General features: G+C 38.9%; 1 protein-coding gene across 25 annotated transcripts in view; it reads left to right on the top strand.

Moving 5' to 3' along the window:
- Kalrn (kalirin RhoGEF kinase) overlaps positions 1-14,929 on the top strand; it is a 700,573-nt gene that overhangs the window by 444,117 nt on the left and 241,527 nt on the right. For all 25 annotated transcript variants that reach the window (XM_017800540.2, XM_029568193.1, XM_029568189.1 and 22 more), the window contains exons 26-27: positions 10,459-10,528; positions 12,870-12,959. In XM_017800540.2, coding sequence (XP_017656029.1) covers positions 10,459-10,528; positions 12,870-12,959 — 160 coding nt within the window. The remainder of the gene's footprint in view (positions 1-10,458; positions 10,529-12,869; positions 12,960-14,929) is intronic.

A 14,929-nucleotide genomic window follows, 5' to 3' on the forward strand; every position in this document is an offset into this window, starting at 1 on the left:
TTGCTAATCATGGGACTTGCTGAGCTGAGACAGAGTTGCCAGGAATAGCTCGGCCAGCTTCATGAGTCCCTTAGGAGACCATGTGCACAGGTGGAGAGTCACCCTGAGCTAGGACTGGACCACACTGTCGAGGAGAGCTTTCTGCAGCAATGGAAAGTCTATAATGCACTGTCCAACACAGCAACCATTGTATTGTGCAGATACTGAACTACCAAAGAACTCGATTTGTATTGTACTTAGTTTTAATAAATTTAAAGAACTGTAAGTGGAAAATGGCTACCATATTGGACTGCTCTGCTCTAGAAAATGAAGCCTCCATATGACTGTCTGCTAAGAATGACCTCAAACAAACAAGACTTGAGTGTATAAGAATCTTGAGCTCTGAAATATCTATATTGTTTATCTGGTAATCTTCAGACATAGTAGTATCGTGTCTTCATGACTGTCATTAATAAGATTTCAATAAATCCATTCTTAAGCCTTGGCCCCAAATTCTGTCATTGGAACCCAGCTCAGTGTTACCCTCTCCCCCAGGATCTCTGAGAAGACATCATACTGGCAGCTAGTAAGTCACATGACTTTATGCATTTGACTTATGGTCTTTGGGGCATTAAGAAATCTTACTTTCCTCACGTTCTCCCCAAATTGACTAAATATGGAAGTCTCTACACCACAGCATGTATTTCCTGTGCACTCTGCTTTTGCCAAATCAAGGGAGAAAGATGTTAACAATAATAAATTAGTTAGCTCTGCTCTGCTTCTTATTCTGATTTTGGGATATTATTCTAATAAGCCATGATAAATGGTTATATAGGTTTTTAATAGTTATAAATCCAACTACTAGTTATAAAAGGTAGTTCTAACAAATTCTTTTAAATAAGTAAATTAAACCATATGGACTCCTGCATTCTGTGAATAGAGGGAACAAATACTACTTCCAACAACACTGCCAAGCACATGTTACCTATTTAGAACATTGTCAAGAAACCAGACAAAAATTAAAAACAACCTCTGAACAACCAAAGGAGATGGCACAAAGATTAATTTTTTGTTTTTTCATAGAAGCATCTGTCCGTCCTCCTTAGCTGCCTCTTTACCCTTTGATTGTATAGTTTCTAAGACCATAGTAATTTAGAAGAGTAGATATTGTAAGGACCAAGAACTTAAGCAAGTAGTTGAGTGAGCAGCATTATAAAAGACCTAATAGGAAAGAAGATAAATAAATGCCAAGAAAAACAATAAAACAAAAATGTAAACCAAGAGTGGCGGCAAATGCCTGTGATCCCAGCACTCAGGAGGTTGGAGCAGAAGGATCTAGACCAACCTGGGGTACCTAACAAGTTCCAGGCCACCCAGGGCTATATAATGGGACATCATACTGGTCAGAGGCTGCTCAGTGTCAGTAGATAACATCTTGTATCTTGCTATCTGGCCCAGAACAGCCATTGCATTGCAGTGTGGTGTAATAATTGATGTGTATAATATTCCTGAATCACTAGTACATCTGTGTTAAAAGCAAGGAACTCTGTAATGTATTTAGAAAGCCATTGACTAAAAGGAATTAATGTTTTAAATTACCTGGGGGCTGGAGAGATGGCTCAGCAGTTAAGAACTGTTCTGACTGTACTTGCAGAAGACCTGGGTTCGAATCCCAGCACCCACATGGCAGCTAACAGCTGTCTGTAACTCCAGTTCCAGGTAATCCAACAGCCTCTCTGTCCTCTGCGAGCATTGCACAACATGAGTGTACTTACCTACACGCAGGCATAACACTCATACACATAAAATAAAAATAAATAAAATATTTTAATGACCCACAATTCAAGGGAACATCTAAAGATATCAGGCTGTATATTAATTTCCTACATTATATAGGGGCTGAGACTTTACTGTGCTTATAATGTGTGCTTTCTACTTAAGCCACACAAATTTTGATTAATGGAGAAAATGTAACACTTCTAAAATCTCTAATAAATAAAGATAAAATGGTAATTTTTCAATATTAGACAATGCAAGGACTCTAAACTCCTTAAGGGACTGTGTCATTCACTATATATCCCAATACCTGGCACAAAGGAAATTTGCAGTAAATATTTGTTGGGTTGAGTGGGTGGGTGGGTGGATGGATGGATGGATGGATGGATGAATAGATGAATGGAAATTATAATTACATTTTGAAAGCTTGTAGCTGGTGCCATTCAAGTCATAATTCACTCTTTTGCTAGTCAAAGTCTCAGGATAAAGAAAAACCCCTACATATGACTTTTCCACCATCACTTCCAGAGCCTTTCAGAGCAACAAAATAATGAAATTTTTAAGGAAAAATGTTTCTTGGGAGTGTCTTAATGTGACGACATATAGTTGTCATAACACCTATGTATTCTTTAGGAATACCATACTTCTCTGAAACTGTTACTTTTTTTAACTTAAATGTGTCAAACGGTTCTGTTTAACTCTAGTTGTTTGTGTTTTCAACATTGTAATTCAGTGCTGTCTATCAGAGAAACACTTCCCTCCCTCTCCCATGTCTGTATGTAGCTCAGTTATCCACCTATACTCCAGAGAAAAAGGAAGATGCAGTGGAAGGGAGGACTGTGGAAGACTGAAACAGAAGAGAGGATGACATTGGTACTGCCTTGGTGACCTAATTAGCTGAGTCAGTGGGAAATTAACATTTAGATCAAGGACTACGTGGCAAAAACATTTCATACCACCCAGTTAGTGTTGATAGGTCTAAATGTCACTCTGAAAAGTGGCTACCATGATTGGTTGTGTTTGTACATGTATGTGTGTGTGAGAGCTCAAGTGGGCGAGATGTCTCAAGAACCTTTGTCTTTATGGATTTTTCCAAGCACCTAAATTTCTATAAAGAATATGCCTATAAACAGTGGTTTTGTCCCAGCTGGAGGTGAAAGTTGGATGATAGTTTTGCCCTTCACTCTTCCCACTTTGCACTAGATCTCCTTCTTATACAACTAAATACACTAGATCTTCTTATACAACTAAGTACAAAGATCATGAATTTATGACCTGTGCACAACTTGGGCTGTTTTTATTGCATTTTTCTAAGCCTTCCTGGAACACTTAGACAAAAGAATATATTCTATAAATACATACTCCAAATAGTAAATATTTTCCTAATCTACAATTTGTAATTTTAAAAAATGATTGTTTCCACTTTTCCTTATTAGATATTCATCTTTGATAAGGATAGCTTTTTGTTAAAAGACCTAATACTTTCAGTTAAACCCTAACTTTATTTCTTGCTTTTCATTTATTTAAAGATGTGATCATATACTGGTCTGAAAGTAACATTATAGTGTGCAGTGTAAGAGTCCAAAGTGTCCTCCCAACCATCATGCATAGCCCCTTCATTTATAATAAGAAGAATAGCACCAGGGAGGAGGCAATGCCTTGTCAAGGTCTCTCCACCCTACCATCTCTCCCTCCATCCCTCCCTCCTTCTCTCCCCTAAAATTAGATGCTAGGTTCCAGGGAGTTAAGACTCTTAAGTCTTCTCTCTCTTTCTCTGATTCCCTAGACACTAAAATTCATGCTGCCCAATGTGGCTGTCAAATCTAACAGTTTAACTCACAGTTAAACATTTAAAGAACATTTCCAGCTGTTTCTTCTATAGCTGTGTCTGTCAAGTCCCACACCTCTACAATAATTGCCTGAAAGAAATCTGTTTTCAGCAAGGCCTTGAAAAGCAAGTTAAGGGCTAAGAACTAAAGCACGCAATCTCTCCTGCATACTCCTTCCCTCTAGGCATAGCTGGAAGTTATGATTTAGCCTTGACTATTAGCCTAAACATTCTTAATATTCCCAGCTCAATACGGAGAGAAGACCAGAGCTGTGTGGAACTGAACTAGGAGTTCTGGCCAGGCCAGGGTCAGCTGGGAACAGTGAGGGGTACATAGCAGGGGTGAAGACCAGGTGATAGGTGGTCCATGATACAAAGAGAGCTGCTAAACCAGAACCACTTTTTTAAAGACAAGGTCTCACAATGTAGCCCTGGAGGGTTTGAAGCTTGCTATGTAGACCAGGCTGGCCTCAAACTCACCTGCCTCTTGATATCCACCTGCCTCTTCTTCCAAAGGGCTAGAATTAAAGGTGTGCCAGACCTGGACCATATTTGATCATCTTCCCAGGGTTTCTTCTTTGGGTGAGACCTTTTCCAGTTTGGAGATGAAGTTGCATCTAGTGATAAATCTAATTCAGGCTCTGACTGTTCTGAGAAGCAGAGAGCTCTGAGAAGGAAGACCCTGTTATGGGGGTGAGGTAGGGTATAAATGCAGTTCAGAAGTGAGAAGGCAGTGGTCTTCAGGACAGACTTAATGGGAAAGGAGACATTTGAGATAGAACTTCAATAACAGGTAAGAACTTTTAAGGTGGAGATGGCTTCTTTGATGACAAAGAATAATTTGACAAGCACTTAGCAATGTAGGAGAATGGTAAAATCTAACAAGCAGGATGGGAAGAGTTTGAGTGAGGCTCAGATCAACCTTGGGTTACAGTGGTCAGCAACAGGTGCTGATCTTATCCCTGGGTTATGTTAGCACAGACATGTCTTTGAGCCCAAGGAAGAAAGGAGGTGGTAATCGAGGTAATCTGAGTCAAAACTGACTGTCTGGGAGGGGCTAGATAGAGGACAAGCAAGAAAGAACAGTGAGTATAGATAGATTAAGAGAAGAAGAAGCTGGGCGTGGTGGCACACACCTTTAATCCCACCACTCAGGAGGCAGAGGCAGGCAGATCTCTGTGAGTTCAAGGCCAGCCTGGTCTACATAGCAAGTTCCAGGCCAGCCATGTTCCCTGGGCTACAGGGGGAAAAAAAAAAGGAAAAAAAGAGTTGGGGGTGCATGGTGGAAGAAAGACAGAAAAAGGAAGCAGGAAAAGAAGGGAGTCAATAAGGCAATTGATAGTGGATGAATAGGTAAGTAGATAGATTAACAGGTAAGATGGAGAACAATGAGGAAAGAAAGATGTCTAAAGGCCTAGTCCTCCCTGGCACAGTGCTAATGCAGTCAGGAGAATGAACAAAGTGGTGTTTAAAGAAAAAGATTATATGTTATTTCCTACACACGCACACACGCACGCACGCACGTGATAGCCTGGGTTTGGTTCTGTTCTCTTCTGTTTTGCCACCCATAAGCTAGTTTACTACACTTGAAACACAGTGGGTTGACCTACAGTCTTAGGTAAGGCACTGGCTCCACCAGGGGGAGAGAGAGAAGCTGTGCAGTTCGTCCCAGCCCCGCCACTCAGCAGGTCACAGCTACTCTTTCCATACACAGCCACTCTTTCCATACACAGCCTTGATTAAAATGTGCATTTTTCTATATATACACACCCCAAATGCCTGTCATACTACTTATCTCTTTTTACAAGAAATCATAGAATTGCTCAATATAAAACCTGGAAGAAATCTTTAAAGATAATCCAGTTCTGTTCCCTTGTTAAGCTGAAACTTACAAAGTTTTCTAACCTGCTCAGATCAATTAGTGATGCATCAAGAACCCAGCTATCATTTTACTAATATCCAGATGTTAGAGAAAATGGAAGAGGAGGATCTTTTGTGATGTTTCTTGGGCCCCAAACCTCACTCTAAGGAATAACCTTGAGCCTAGCACTGCCCTTAAGCAGAGCCTAGAAAAAGATAGCTGTGATCCTACTGCTGTATTTGTGCTTTCAGTAAGCATCCAAAATTGAGGCTGATTGTACGTAACTGGGAGATACCCAAAGAAAGATGAAATCTAAACTTGGACATGTCAAAATAATGTCAATTTCATTTTTATACATTTTGTCACTTTTGTCGTAGTTGCTAAGCAGCACCTCAGTGGAGATGGATAACGCTGAATGTGAGCTTCTTTTTAACATACTTGGTGTATCACATGCAAACAAGTTGTTATTCATCTGAACACACAACTTAGCTATAATAGGAAACATGGGAAAACATTCAGTAGTAGTGCTGTGATTTTGCTGCTTGAGATTAGAGGCTGCGAGGGTTGGGGGATATACTAAAAGGAAGTCTATCTCTGGCACACCTCTTCCCTTCTGCTCACCCAGGATAAAGTTCCTACAATTAAAATGAAAGGACAGAGCAAAGCTTTCCCCTGGCTCAGCCTAGATGATCAAAGTGTCCCAAGCCAGTTGTGAATAACTCAGCATCTTCTCCTCCCAACTCCTTATCCTGATGCTCCACCAGTTCAGGGTCTGCTCTGTTACACTAAGAGTTACCTTAGCCCCTATAGTCTAGAACCTCTTGATTCTAGGCTATGAATCTGTCTGCCCATTAATGGAGTTTTTAAAATAAACTAACTGCACAGGTATGAACTTGGTAAACCAGCCTGGGTCCACCAGGAGGCAATGTCTTGAACTTCTCATCCTGCCCCCACCTTAAAGTTTTATGTCTACTGCTCCTTGTTCTTCTTTTACCTTATGCCATGATCCTTTCCGTTAGCCCTTCACATTCTCCAACAACTTTCCCTTTGGATGCAGATTCATTTTTTATGTGCCACTGCCAATCTGCTGGGCAAGTTGTGAACTTGTCTATGACGGAAGACTTCCCTACAAGTAGTGAAACTGTAGGCCAAATTGACCTCTGGAGAGAAAAGTAAACCAACTCAGGGAAACTTTGGGATGGTACAGCTTCCACAGCGCTCACTGTCCAAACTCAGAGAAATTTCTATCAATAAATGGTGTCATTTCCCAGGATTCTGTACAAAGCCACCTGGCAGTATTTTCCTTAGATGCAACTGCATAGTATGTCGCATTGTAATAGTTTAATGGGGCGATGGCATTGCTTAGGTCTTAACGTTTCTTTTAAAACTTTATTCATTTCTAGAAGAACCCTAGACATTCACAAACTTGCTCTGATCATTCTTTCACAATTTATTACCTTCCACATCAGTGACATGGTGAGGGCTGGAGTGCTGCTGCAGAACAGCAGAGAGGGTGTCTGTTTCGTCATCTGTGGGAGTGTTGCCAGCTATTAGGCTGTAATTTAAACTCATGTCTTGGTGAAGGAGGTGGAATGATACTGATCATACTAACAATCTGTCATCTTGGGCATAAGTTTCAGTTTTAAAGAGTAAATGCCATTTAATATTCCACTTAATTGCATCTATGACACTGAAATTTTAGTAAATGTCTTTCACAAAGTTCTGAACTGATATGCCTAGTGCAACCTCAAAAGTTATTCCAATTCTCAGCCTTTCCCCTCTGAGTTCAGTCATACAGTGGTGATATGGGATTTGCCAACTGGAAGCACACTGGAATCTAGAGCAGTTGCCCCCAAATGTGATCTGTTAGAATTACCCAGGAAGCATTCCTAAACCATGCAGATACTCTCAGATCCAGAGGCATGCACTGCCAGGTTGTGCACGCCACTCAATGGAGTTTTCTAAATGTGTACTTAGAGACAGGGTCTGATACTTTCCCCCAGAGGGCTGCTGTCACAGAGGTGTGGGAAGTACTGCATGCCATGTCCATGTCATTTCATCACAGGATTTAGGAGTCTTACAGTAAAGAAACCAGGTAAGTCCAGCTTTTCCTAAACATACGTAGTAGGTGACCTTGGAATCTAATTTTTGCATACCATACAATCAAGATTTTCCCAGAATAGATTTGAAGGAAAGTGACCAACTATAGATTTTCAATAGGGCTTCTGTGAGGAAAGTTGTCAACCTCTAAATCTAAACCCTGATCATCTTCCGCTCATTCCAGCCATAGCCTTGGTGGCATACCTGGAATTTGCCACTCAATCCAAATAGTCATTTGTCTTTCCATTCTTCTATAAAGTTATTGTTCTTTATTCAAAAAGTATAAAAATATCATGTTTTGATCATTTCTTCAGACATCAGTCTCTTGTGGATGTTCTCATGTATATGTAAATTCCATAAACTATAATGCTTTTCACTTGTTTAAAAAAAAATTCCTTCACTTCCCAGAAAGACATTAGTCATAGAAATCATATGCTATGCATTTAAATCAGCTTAAAATGTTTTCATTTCCTGAAGATTTTCAAACAAAACATCTTCCTGTATTTTTGTTAGCTATTGACACAAAAAGTATTACTTTAGTTGAATTAAAATTTTTAATAAAATTGCTAGCACTGTCTTCATTTGGATCAGTTCCATAGATATAATTACTATTGTGTACTTAAAAATTAATGTTAAAGCTGGGCATAGTGGCATAGCCTTTACTCTCAGCCCTCAAGAGACAGATGCAGGTGGATCTCTGTAAGGTATAGGCCAGCCTGGTCTACATAATGACTTCTAGGCCAACTGGGGCTACAGAGAGACCTTGTCTCAAAACAAACAAACAAACAAATAAAACCACTGTGCCTAATGTCCACAGAGATTATCTCAACACCTGAGAAACTTTACTTCTGAAGACATTGTTCATTATATTATTTGGTGTTCTTTGTGAAAAAGGGCCACACAGTAAATATCTATTAGGATCCAATTCCAGAGATTAAAAGATAATGTATGTACATAGGAAATGTATATGTGTATATATATATATATCCTTGTGTGTATTCATGGAGATGGACCTGATTGCCTCTCTTTACATCAAAAAAGTATCTTTTCCTTTGGATTTTGAGCTAAGTTTGATCCTCGGTTCTAACATTACTTGACACTTTTTACTATTTCTGTTTTAGAATTCATATTAAATACATTAAATATATCACCTGCAGTCTTATATAAGTAGCAGTAAACATGACACTGTATTGATTTTGAACACCCAAATTGCATTGTAGGTATCTTTGTTCCATGAATCAGTCTGGATGCTTTAAATTTCACACTTACTAGGAGAATGGTGGTTATCACCAAATGAGTTCTGCTTGAAGTTCCTCCTAATTTTTAAATGTCTTTCTTTGTATTGTATTACTCCAGCAATTACCATATATCTCAGACGTTACACCATCCACGATCCCACTAATCACTGCTAACATTCTTGCTTGCCAAATATTTTTAAATTGTACGCATACATATTTTTTAAACTCTAAAATGATGTCTTCCTATATCACTGAAGGAAGAACATAAACAGCACATAAAGTTTGTAACGGCTTATAATTAAACATAAGAAACTGCCAAAATGTATGACTAATAATAGCTAGGCTGAATGAGCCAAATCAAAACAAACTTTTTCCCCCAATGGTAGAAGTAGTGGACTAATGCAAGATGGTTTAATTTTAAGCTATGCATTGATGTATGTTTAAAATCAAAGTTAACATTGAAAATTCTCAGCTAGCACTGTCTTCCATCCTAGTTCCCTCTGGTGATGATTTTATTAGTTTCTTGGGTTTGAAATAGAATATACATTCCCCACTTTGACAAAAGGTAGTGCAATCCTGTACATTGCCCTCCTCGCTCTTTCTTTTTTAGGTTGTTGGGGAGATCTTCCATATGAAGACACAGATAGTGTTGTCATTTTTGCTACATATGCAGAGTATTCAGTTATGTGTATATACCATAGTTCAAGAATTCTGTTCTATGCAGACAATATTTGCCATCATAAACACCATGGTTTAATACTCAGGGATATATGCCATCTTATACATGTAGATAAAAGTATAGGGAAAAAATCCAGAAATAAAATTACAGAGTCAAAAGACAAGTACATTTTTAAGATTTTGATGGCTTCTATTAAATTGCTCTTTATAAAAGTTGCATTGTTTTCTACTCCTAGCAGTACGTTCCCTAAAGCCTCATAATTATTTTTTATTTAAAGATTTTGAGTAAATTTTTCAAAAGCAAATTCCATTCCAATAATACTGGCCTGTTAGAATTTGTATTCTCTAGATCTAAGCCAATTATTTATTCTATTAATTTAAAGTCCGTGTAATCATTTCTTTATAATTTATAATACAGAAAGGAGCTCTGACAGACATCCACATTGGCATATAACTCAATAATTACATTCTACTTTGAAATATACTGTAAATACCCTCCTGCAATTAAATTCTTTTTCCTAATGATGTCTGTATGACAAAACATACTTTTTAGCACAACTGGATTTTGGTGGAAGAAGATAGCCAAAAATGATAAAAAGGCCATTGAAGGATGAACTTTTTTCCATTTTATCTTTGGGTTCATTTGTTCTTTTGATATATGTGTTTTTAGATATATTTAGAGTGTGATGAGTTTAATTAAGTTAAAACAAATCAGAATTTCTGATAAAAGGAAAGATCCAATACAGATACAGAATTTCTGTATTCACCCCGACACGTGAACCTGTAAAGAATGCTATTTTAAGCAGCACTAATTAATCAGTGAACATACATTTTAATGGAATTAGTTCCACCATAAGAACTAGCTCTTCACCTTGCTTACAGAGAAGTCATGTATAGCCAATTTAGAATTGATGGTTGTATTGACTGCATATAATTCCCGGGGGAGGGGGGTTCCTCCACACCCAGATGTCTGATGCAGTCTTTCTGTTTCTTTTCAGCATCTTCCTCAAAGAGCTGGAGAAGTACGAGCAGCTACCTGAGGATGTGGGACACTGCTTTGTCACCTGGGTAACCAACCTCAGTTCCTTCCCCACTGTTCATGTTTCCAGGGGTAGACTTGGCAGCATTGGTCCATGCCTGACCTAAGGATTGGTGTTCCTGCCAGTATTTCTTGGGGCCGGATGCTGCAGACGGATCATGAGTATGTCTTGAGAAGCTTCTGTGAAGAGTCGTATATCTCTGGGGAGCAGAGCTATCCTTGAGAATGTCCTTAGATGTCAAGGCCCAGCTCCAACTCAAGCTCTCTTAAGAACTTTCTAAAATTATGAGCTCAAGAGAATAAAACAAGACCATTCCCATCTAGCAGCTCAGTCCATCAGTTATTTTCACAAGATGTAGATTTAGAAATTCAAACTTTCAGAAGCTATCTATCTGATCATTGGTTACACTATTTTCCTTAACAGAGAACAAACTCCTGGGATCTCTATCCCAATTTTGACTTACAAGATGAATGTATAATTGTCCTCTTTCTTGTTCTTTTGTCACGGACCAAGTCAGTGGATCGAATGTACCAGGTTCTAATCATACAAATGGAAAGTTAATCTTCAGGAGCATCTCCACTGTACCTTATTCTGTGCTTAGGCTCATGGATGTGAATGAAGAGAATCTGGCACTCCAGTTAGGACACCAACTTTAACTATACATCATATGCCTCCTCAGGCCAGAAATTCTACTCTATAATAATTACCTGATGCTAATTTGCACTTAAAAAGGCTAAAGACCTTTCAGAATGTCTTCACAATCTAGAGAGCTTATCCTCCTAACAGCCCTATGGTATAGGCAGGACTATGGCTATGTTTTAGATTTCAAAGATGAGTATATCTCAGATAAGAGGTTGAGGAGCCCTCTGAGAGGTAACAAATATCCCAGTCAAGGCTACTCAGGACCTGACAAGCTTTCTTTCCATGAAATTTTCATCCTTGTTTCTAAGCATACTCATATTTCTTCAGAAAGTCTCAGACTGCCACTTTATTTTGTCCAGTTACATAAGTCAGTTCGTATCTCATAATAATGCTGATAAATAATTTATGATTCCTTGTACAACCAATATAGAGAAAAACAAGATTAATCATTAAGAAAATGATTTTTGTATTATTTCATGGAATTTTTGGATTATCTTTAAAATCAACAATATGTAATGATTTATCATCTCTTATGGATGATGAATACTCCTAGGTGGTATATAGCCTCTAAATTCATTTCAGAAAACCAGTGATTTTGCACCTCTTGCCAAAAATTACCACAAGGATATTTTCTTAAGTTTTGTTATCTTGATATATGAGTGCAGTACAGGAATGAAGAGTAGAGAGAATTGCTTATAATATGTGGAGTGGCTGTAGTTAAAACCAGAAGCCTAATTGCCGTGGCTCAACCACTTTCTTAAGTATGGAAATTTGAAGTCACTTAGCCAATCTTCACCACAAGCTCTTTATCTACAAAGTTGGAATAGTACTAGAACTCATAGTATAGGGATAGCCTGAGGAACAAATGACTTAACATATGTAAAACACTTAGGACTGTGAAGTCTTATGCACATGCTTAGGCTGCCATCTCAGGAGAGGGTATCCCAAAAGTCCAAGAGGCACTGAAATAGCATTTCACCAATGGAAAAAACATCTGTGGCCAAAATTCACCTTTCCTAGTGGACAAGTTGAGGTCATGAGAACAGTTGCTCCGTTGCTCTCCCAAACGGTTGCCCTGCCTTCTTCCTTCACTTGGAGGTTGGGGGCGATGACAGGTGCCCAAACTCCCTCTAGTGCAAGCATTTGGGATAGAAATAGATTCCCCTCTGAGATTATAATCCATTTTCAGGGCTTTGTTTTTGTATTTGTCTTAAAAGGGAAATATCTTTTGTCCTTCTTCAAGGTGGGAAACACAGTTATTAGTAATAAAAACTGGGGATAATTAATAAATAAGTCCTATACAACTTCCAAATACATTATCCTGGTTTTTTTTTTTTTTCAGTCTTTTTGAGACAGGGTCCCCCTGTAGCCCCAGCTGTCCTGAAACTCACTATGTAGACCAGGCTAGCCTTGAACTCACAGAGATCTGCCGGCCTCTGCCTCCCCAGTGCTGGGATTAAAGGTGTGCACCACCACGCCCGGTACATTATCATTTTTTATCTCTTTCTAGCACAGCCTAGTATTAAACTGAGCTTGCTTTCAGCAGGCTTTCCCCCACTAGGAGAAAAGCAACCCAAAGTCTGTTAGGGACCGAACACACGTCACTTGCCATAAAGAAACTGCTGTGTGGGGGTTTAACTATACAGCCCATGCTGGGCCCTTCAGGCACAGTGAGGAGAGGGAGGAATTAATGGATTCTGACCTATTGCTGTCTTTGTTTTTTTCAGGCAGACAAATTTCAGATGTATGTCACCTACTGTAAAAACAAGCCTGATTCCAACCAGCTGATCCTGGAACATGCAGGCACCTTCTTTGATGTAAGCTGTGGTTTTCCATTCTCAGCAGTCCATGAGCAGGGGGAGATTTTTCTCTGCTTTGCAATGAGTGCTATCCTTTCTTCCTTGTTTTTCTTTCCTGGACACATCAAACCTTTATCTTCTGGATAAAATGTGGAGAAAAACAAAAACAAAATAGTATTTGTCTTTTGCTTTACCCCATCCCATCTCAACTGCTATAATTTTGACAAGGCAAAGTTTTCTCTGTATTTCAGTACTGAACCTATTTAGACATGAATCTTGTGTTTAGAGGAGGCCTGTTTTGATATAGCCGATGGTTATGGTGTTTTACTTCTTCACAGACAATCATAGTGATTTGAAGGTATGTTCATTGAGCCAGCCACATCAGCATTACTATTTGTTACAAATGCAAATTCTGAACTTCACCCCAGATCTGTTGACAAAATCTGGCTGATTATTCATCAAAAGTACCCAGGAGGGTCTTTTGAAGTTGAAAATGAATTGTACTCTTCTACTTCACTTTTTTTTTTTTTTTTTTTTTTTTTTTTTTTTTTTTTTTTTTTTTTGGAACTAAGATAGGGCCTCACTATGTACTCCTTTCTGGCCTGGAACTCTCTGTGTCGACCAAGCTGGTCTTGAGCTCATGGAGCTCCACCTGCCTCTGCCTCCCAGTGTTGGGTTTAAATAGCCAAATATTTATTTTTATTTTATGTGTGTATTTGCCTGCGTGCAGTCATGTCACCTTGGTTATGTGTATGTACTACATGTAGGCCCAGTACCCATGGAAGCCAGAAGAGGGTGTCAAATACCCCAGAACTGGAGTTATAGACAGTTGTTAGATGCCACATGGCATTTAGCATGTTAATAACATACAAGTTCTGTGTTCTAAGCATGCCTCAGAAACTCCTAAGTCTTTATCTTTGTCTAGCATTTTCCTTTCTCTAAGATGGAATGTATCCCCTACACACAGACACATATGCACACACATGCACACGTATATACATATATGTACACATACTTCAGAATTCTTCTATCCTTCACAAGGGTCAAATGCTGAGGCCACACAAATCCTTCTTTCTCTATGCATGCACTGGGCTTTGTGTCTTTGTCATAGAATTCATGACAACTCGTCACTAATGTACCTTTCTGTTGCACACACCTCCCTCTGCATACAAGCCCCTTGAGGTGCTGTATGCCTACTTTCATTTTGTACATGTCTAGTATTGTATTTCTGTTAGTTCTTCTTTCCTCATGTCCTTCTTTCCAGCCAATTTCTGGTGAAAGAGGTAGAATGATATTGATCATAATAACAATCTGTCATCTTCATGAGCTTCAGTTTTAAAAAGCAAATACCATTTAACCATTTACTTGCAACTATGATACTGAGATTTAGTAAATGTCTTCCAAAGTCCTGAACTGATATGCCCAGCACAAGCCCAACAGTTGTTCCGATTCTCAGCCTTTCCCCACTGAGTTTAGTCATACAGCGGTGATGTGGGATTTGCCAACTGGAAGGAAGCACACTGGAATCTAGAGCAGTTGCCCCCAAATGTGATCTGTTAGAATTATCCAGGAAGCATTCCTAAACCATGCAGATACTCTCAGATCCAGAGGCAATGCACTGCCAGGTATGCCCACCACTCACTGGAATTTTCTTAGAGTCTCCTTAGAGACAGGATCTGATACTCTCCCCCAAAGGGCTGCTGGCAAAGAGAAGCAAAGGAAACACTGCATGCCACATCCATGTCATTTCATCAGGTATTAGGAGTCTTATAGTAAAGAAACCAGATTAGTTCAACTTTTCCTAAACCCATATATTAAATATATTACATACAATAAACATGACACTGTATGTTTGTATTTCTAACACCCACATTGAATTGTAAGAATTTTTATTCCACAGATCATTTTGGGCTACTCTATAATTCACACTAAGAGAAAGATGATTGTCACCAAATGAGTTCTACTTTTTGTTCCCCAAATTATTTTAA

This window comes from Nannospalax galili, unplaced genomic scaffold (genome assembly GCF_000622305.1).
Source record: "Nannospalax galili isolate Female #2095 unplaced genomic scaffold, S.galili_v1.0 scaffold18, whole genome shotgun sequence".
Taxonomy (NCBI): Eukaryota; Metazoa; Chordata; class Mammalia; order Rodentia; family Spalacidae; genus Nannospalax; species Nannospalax galili.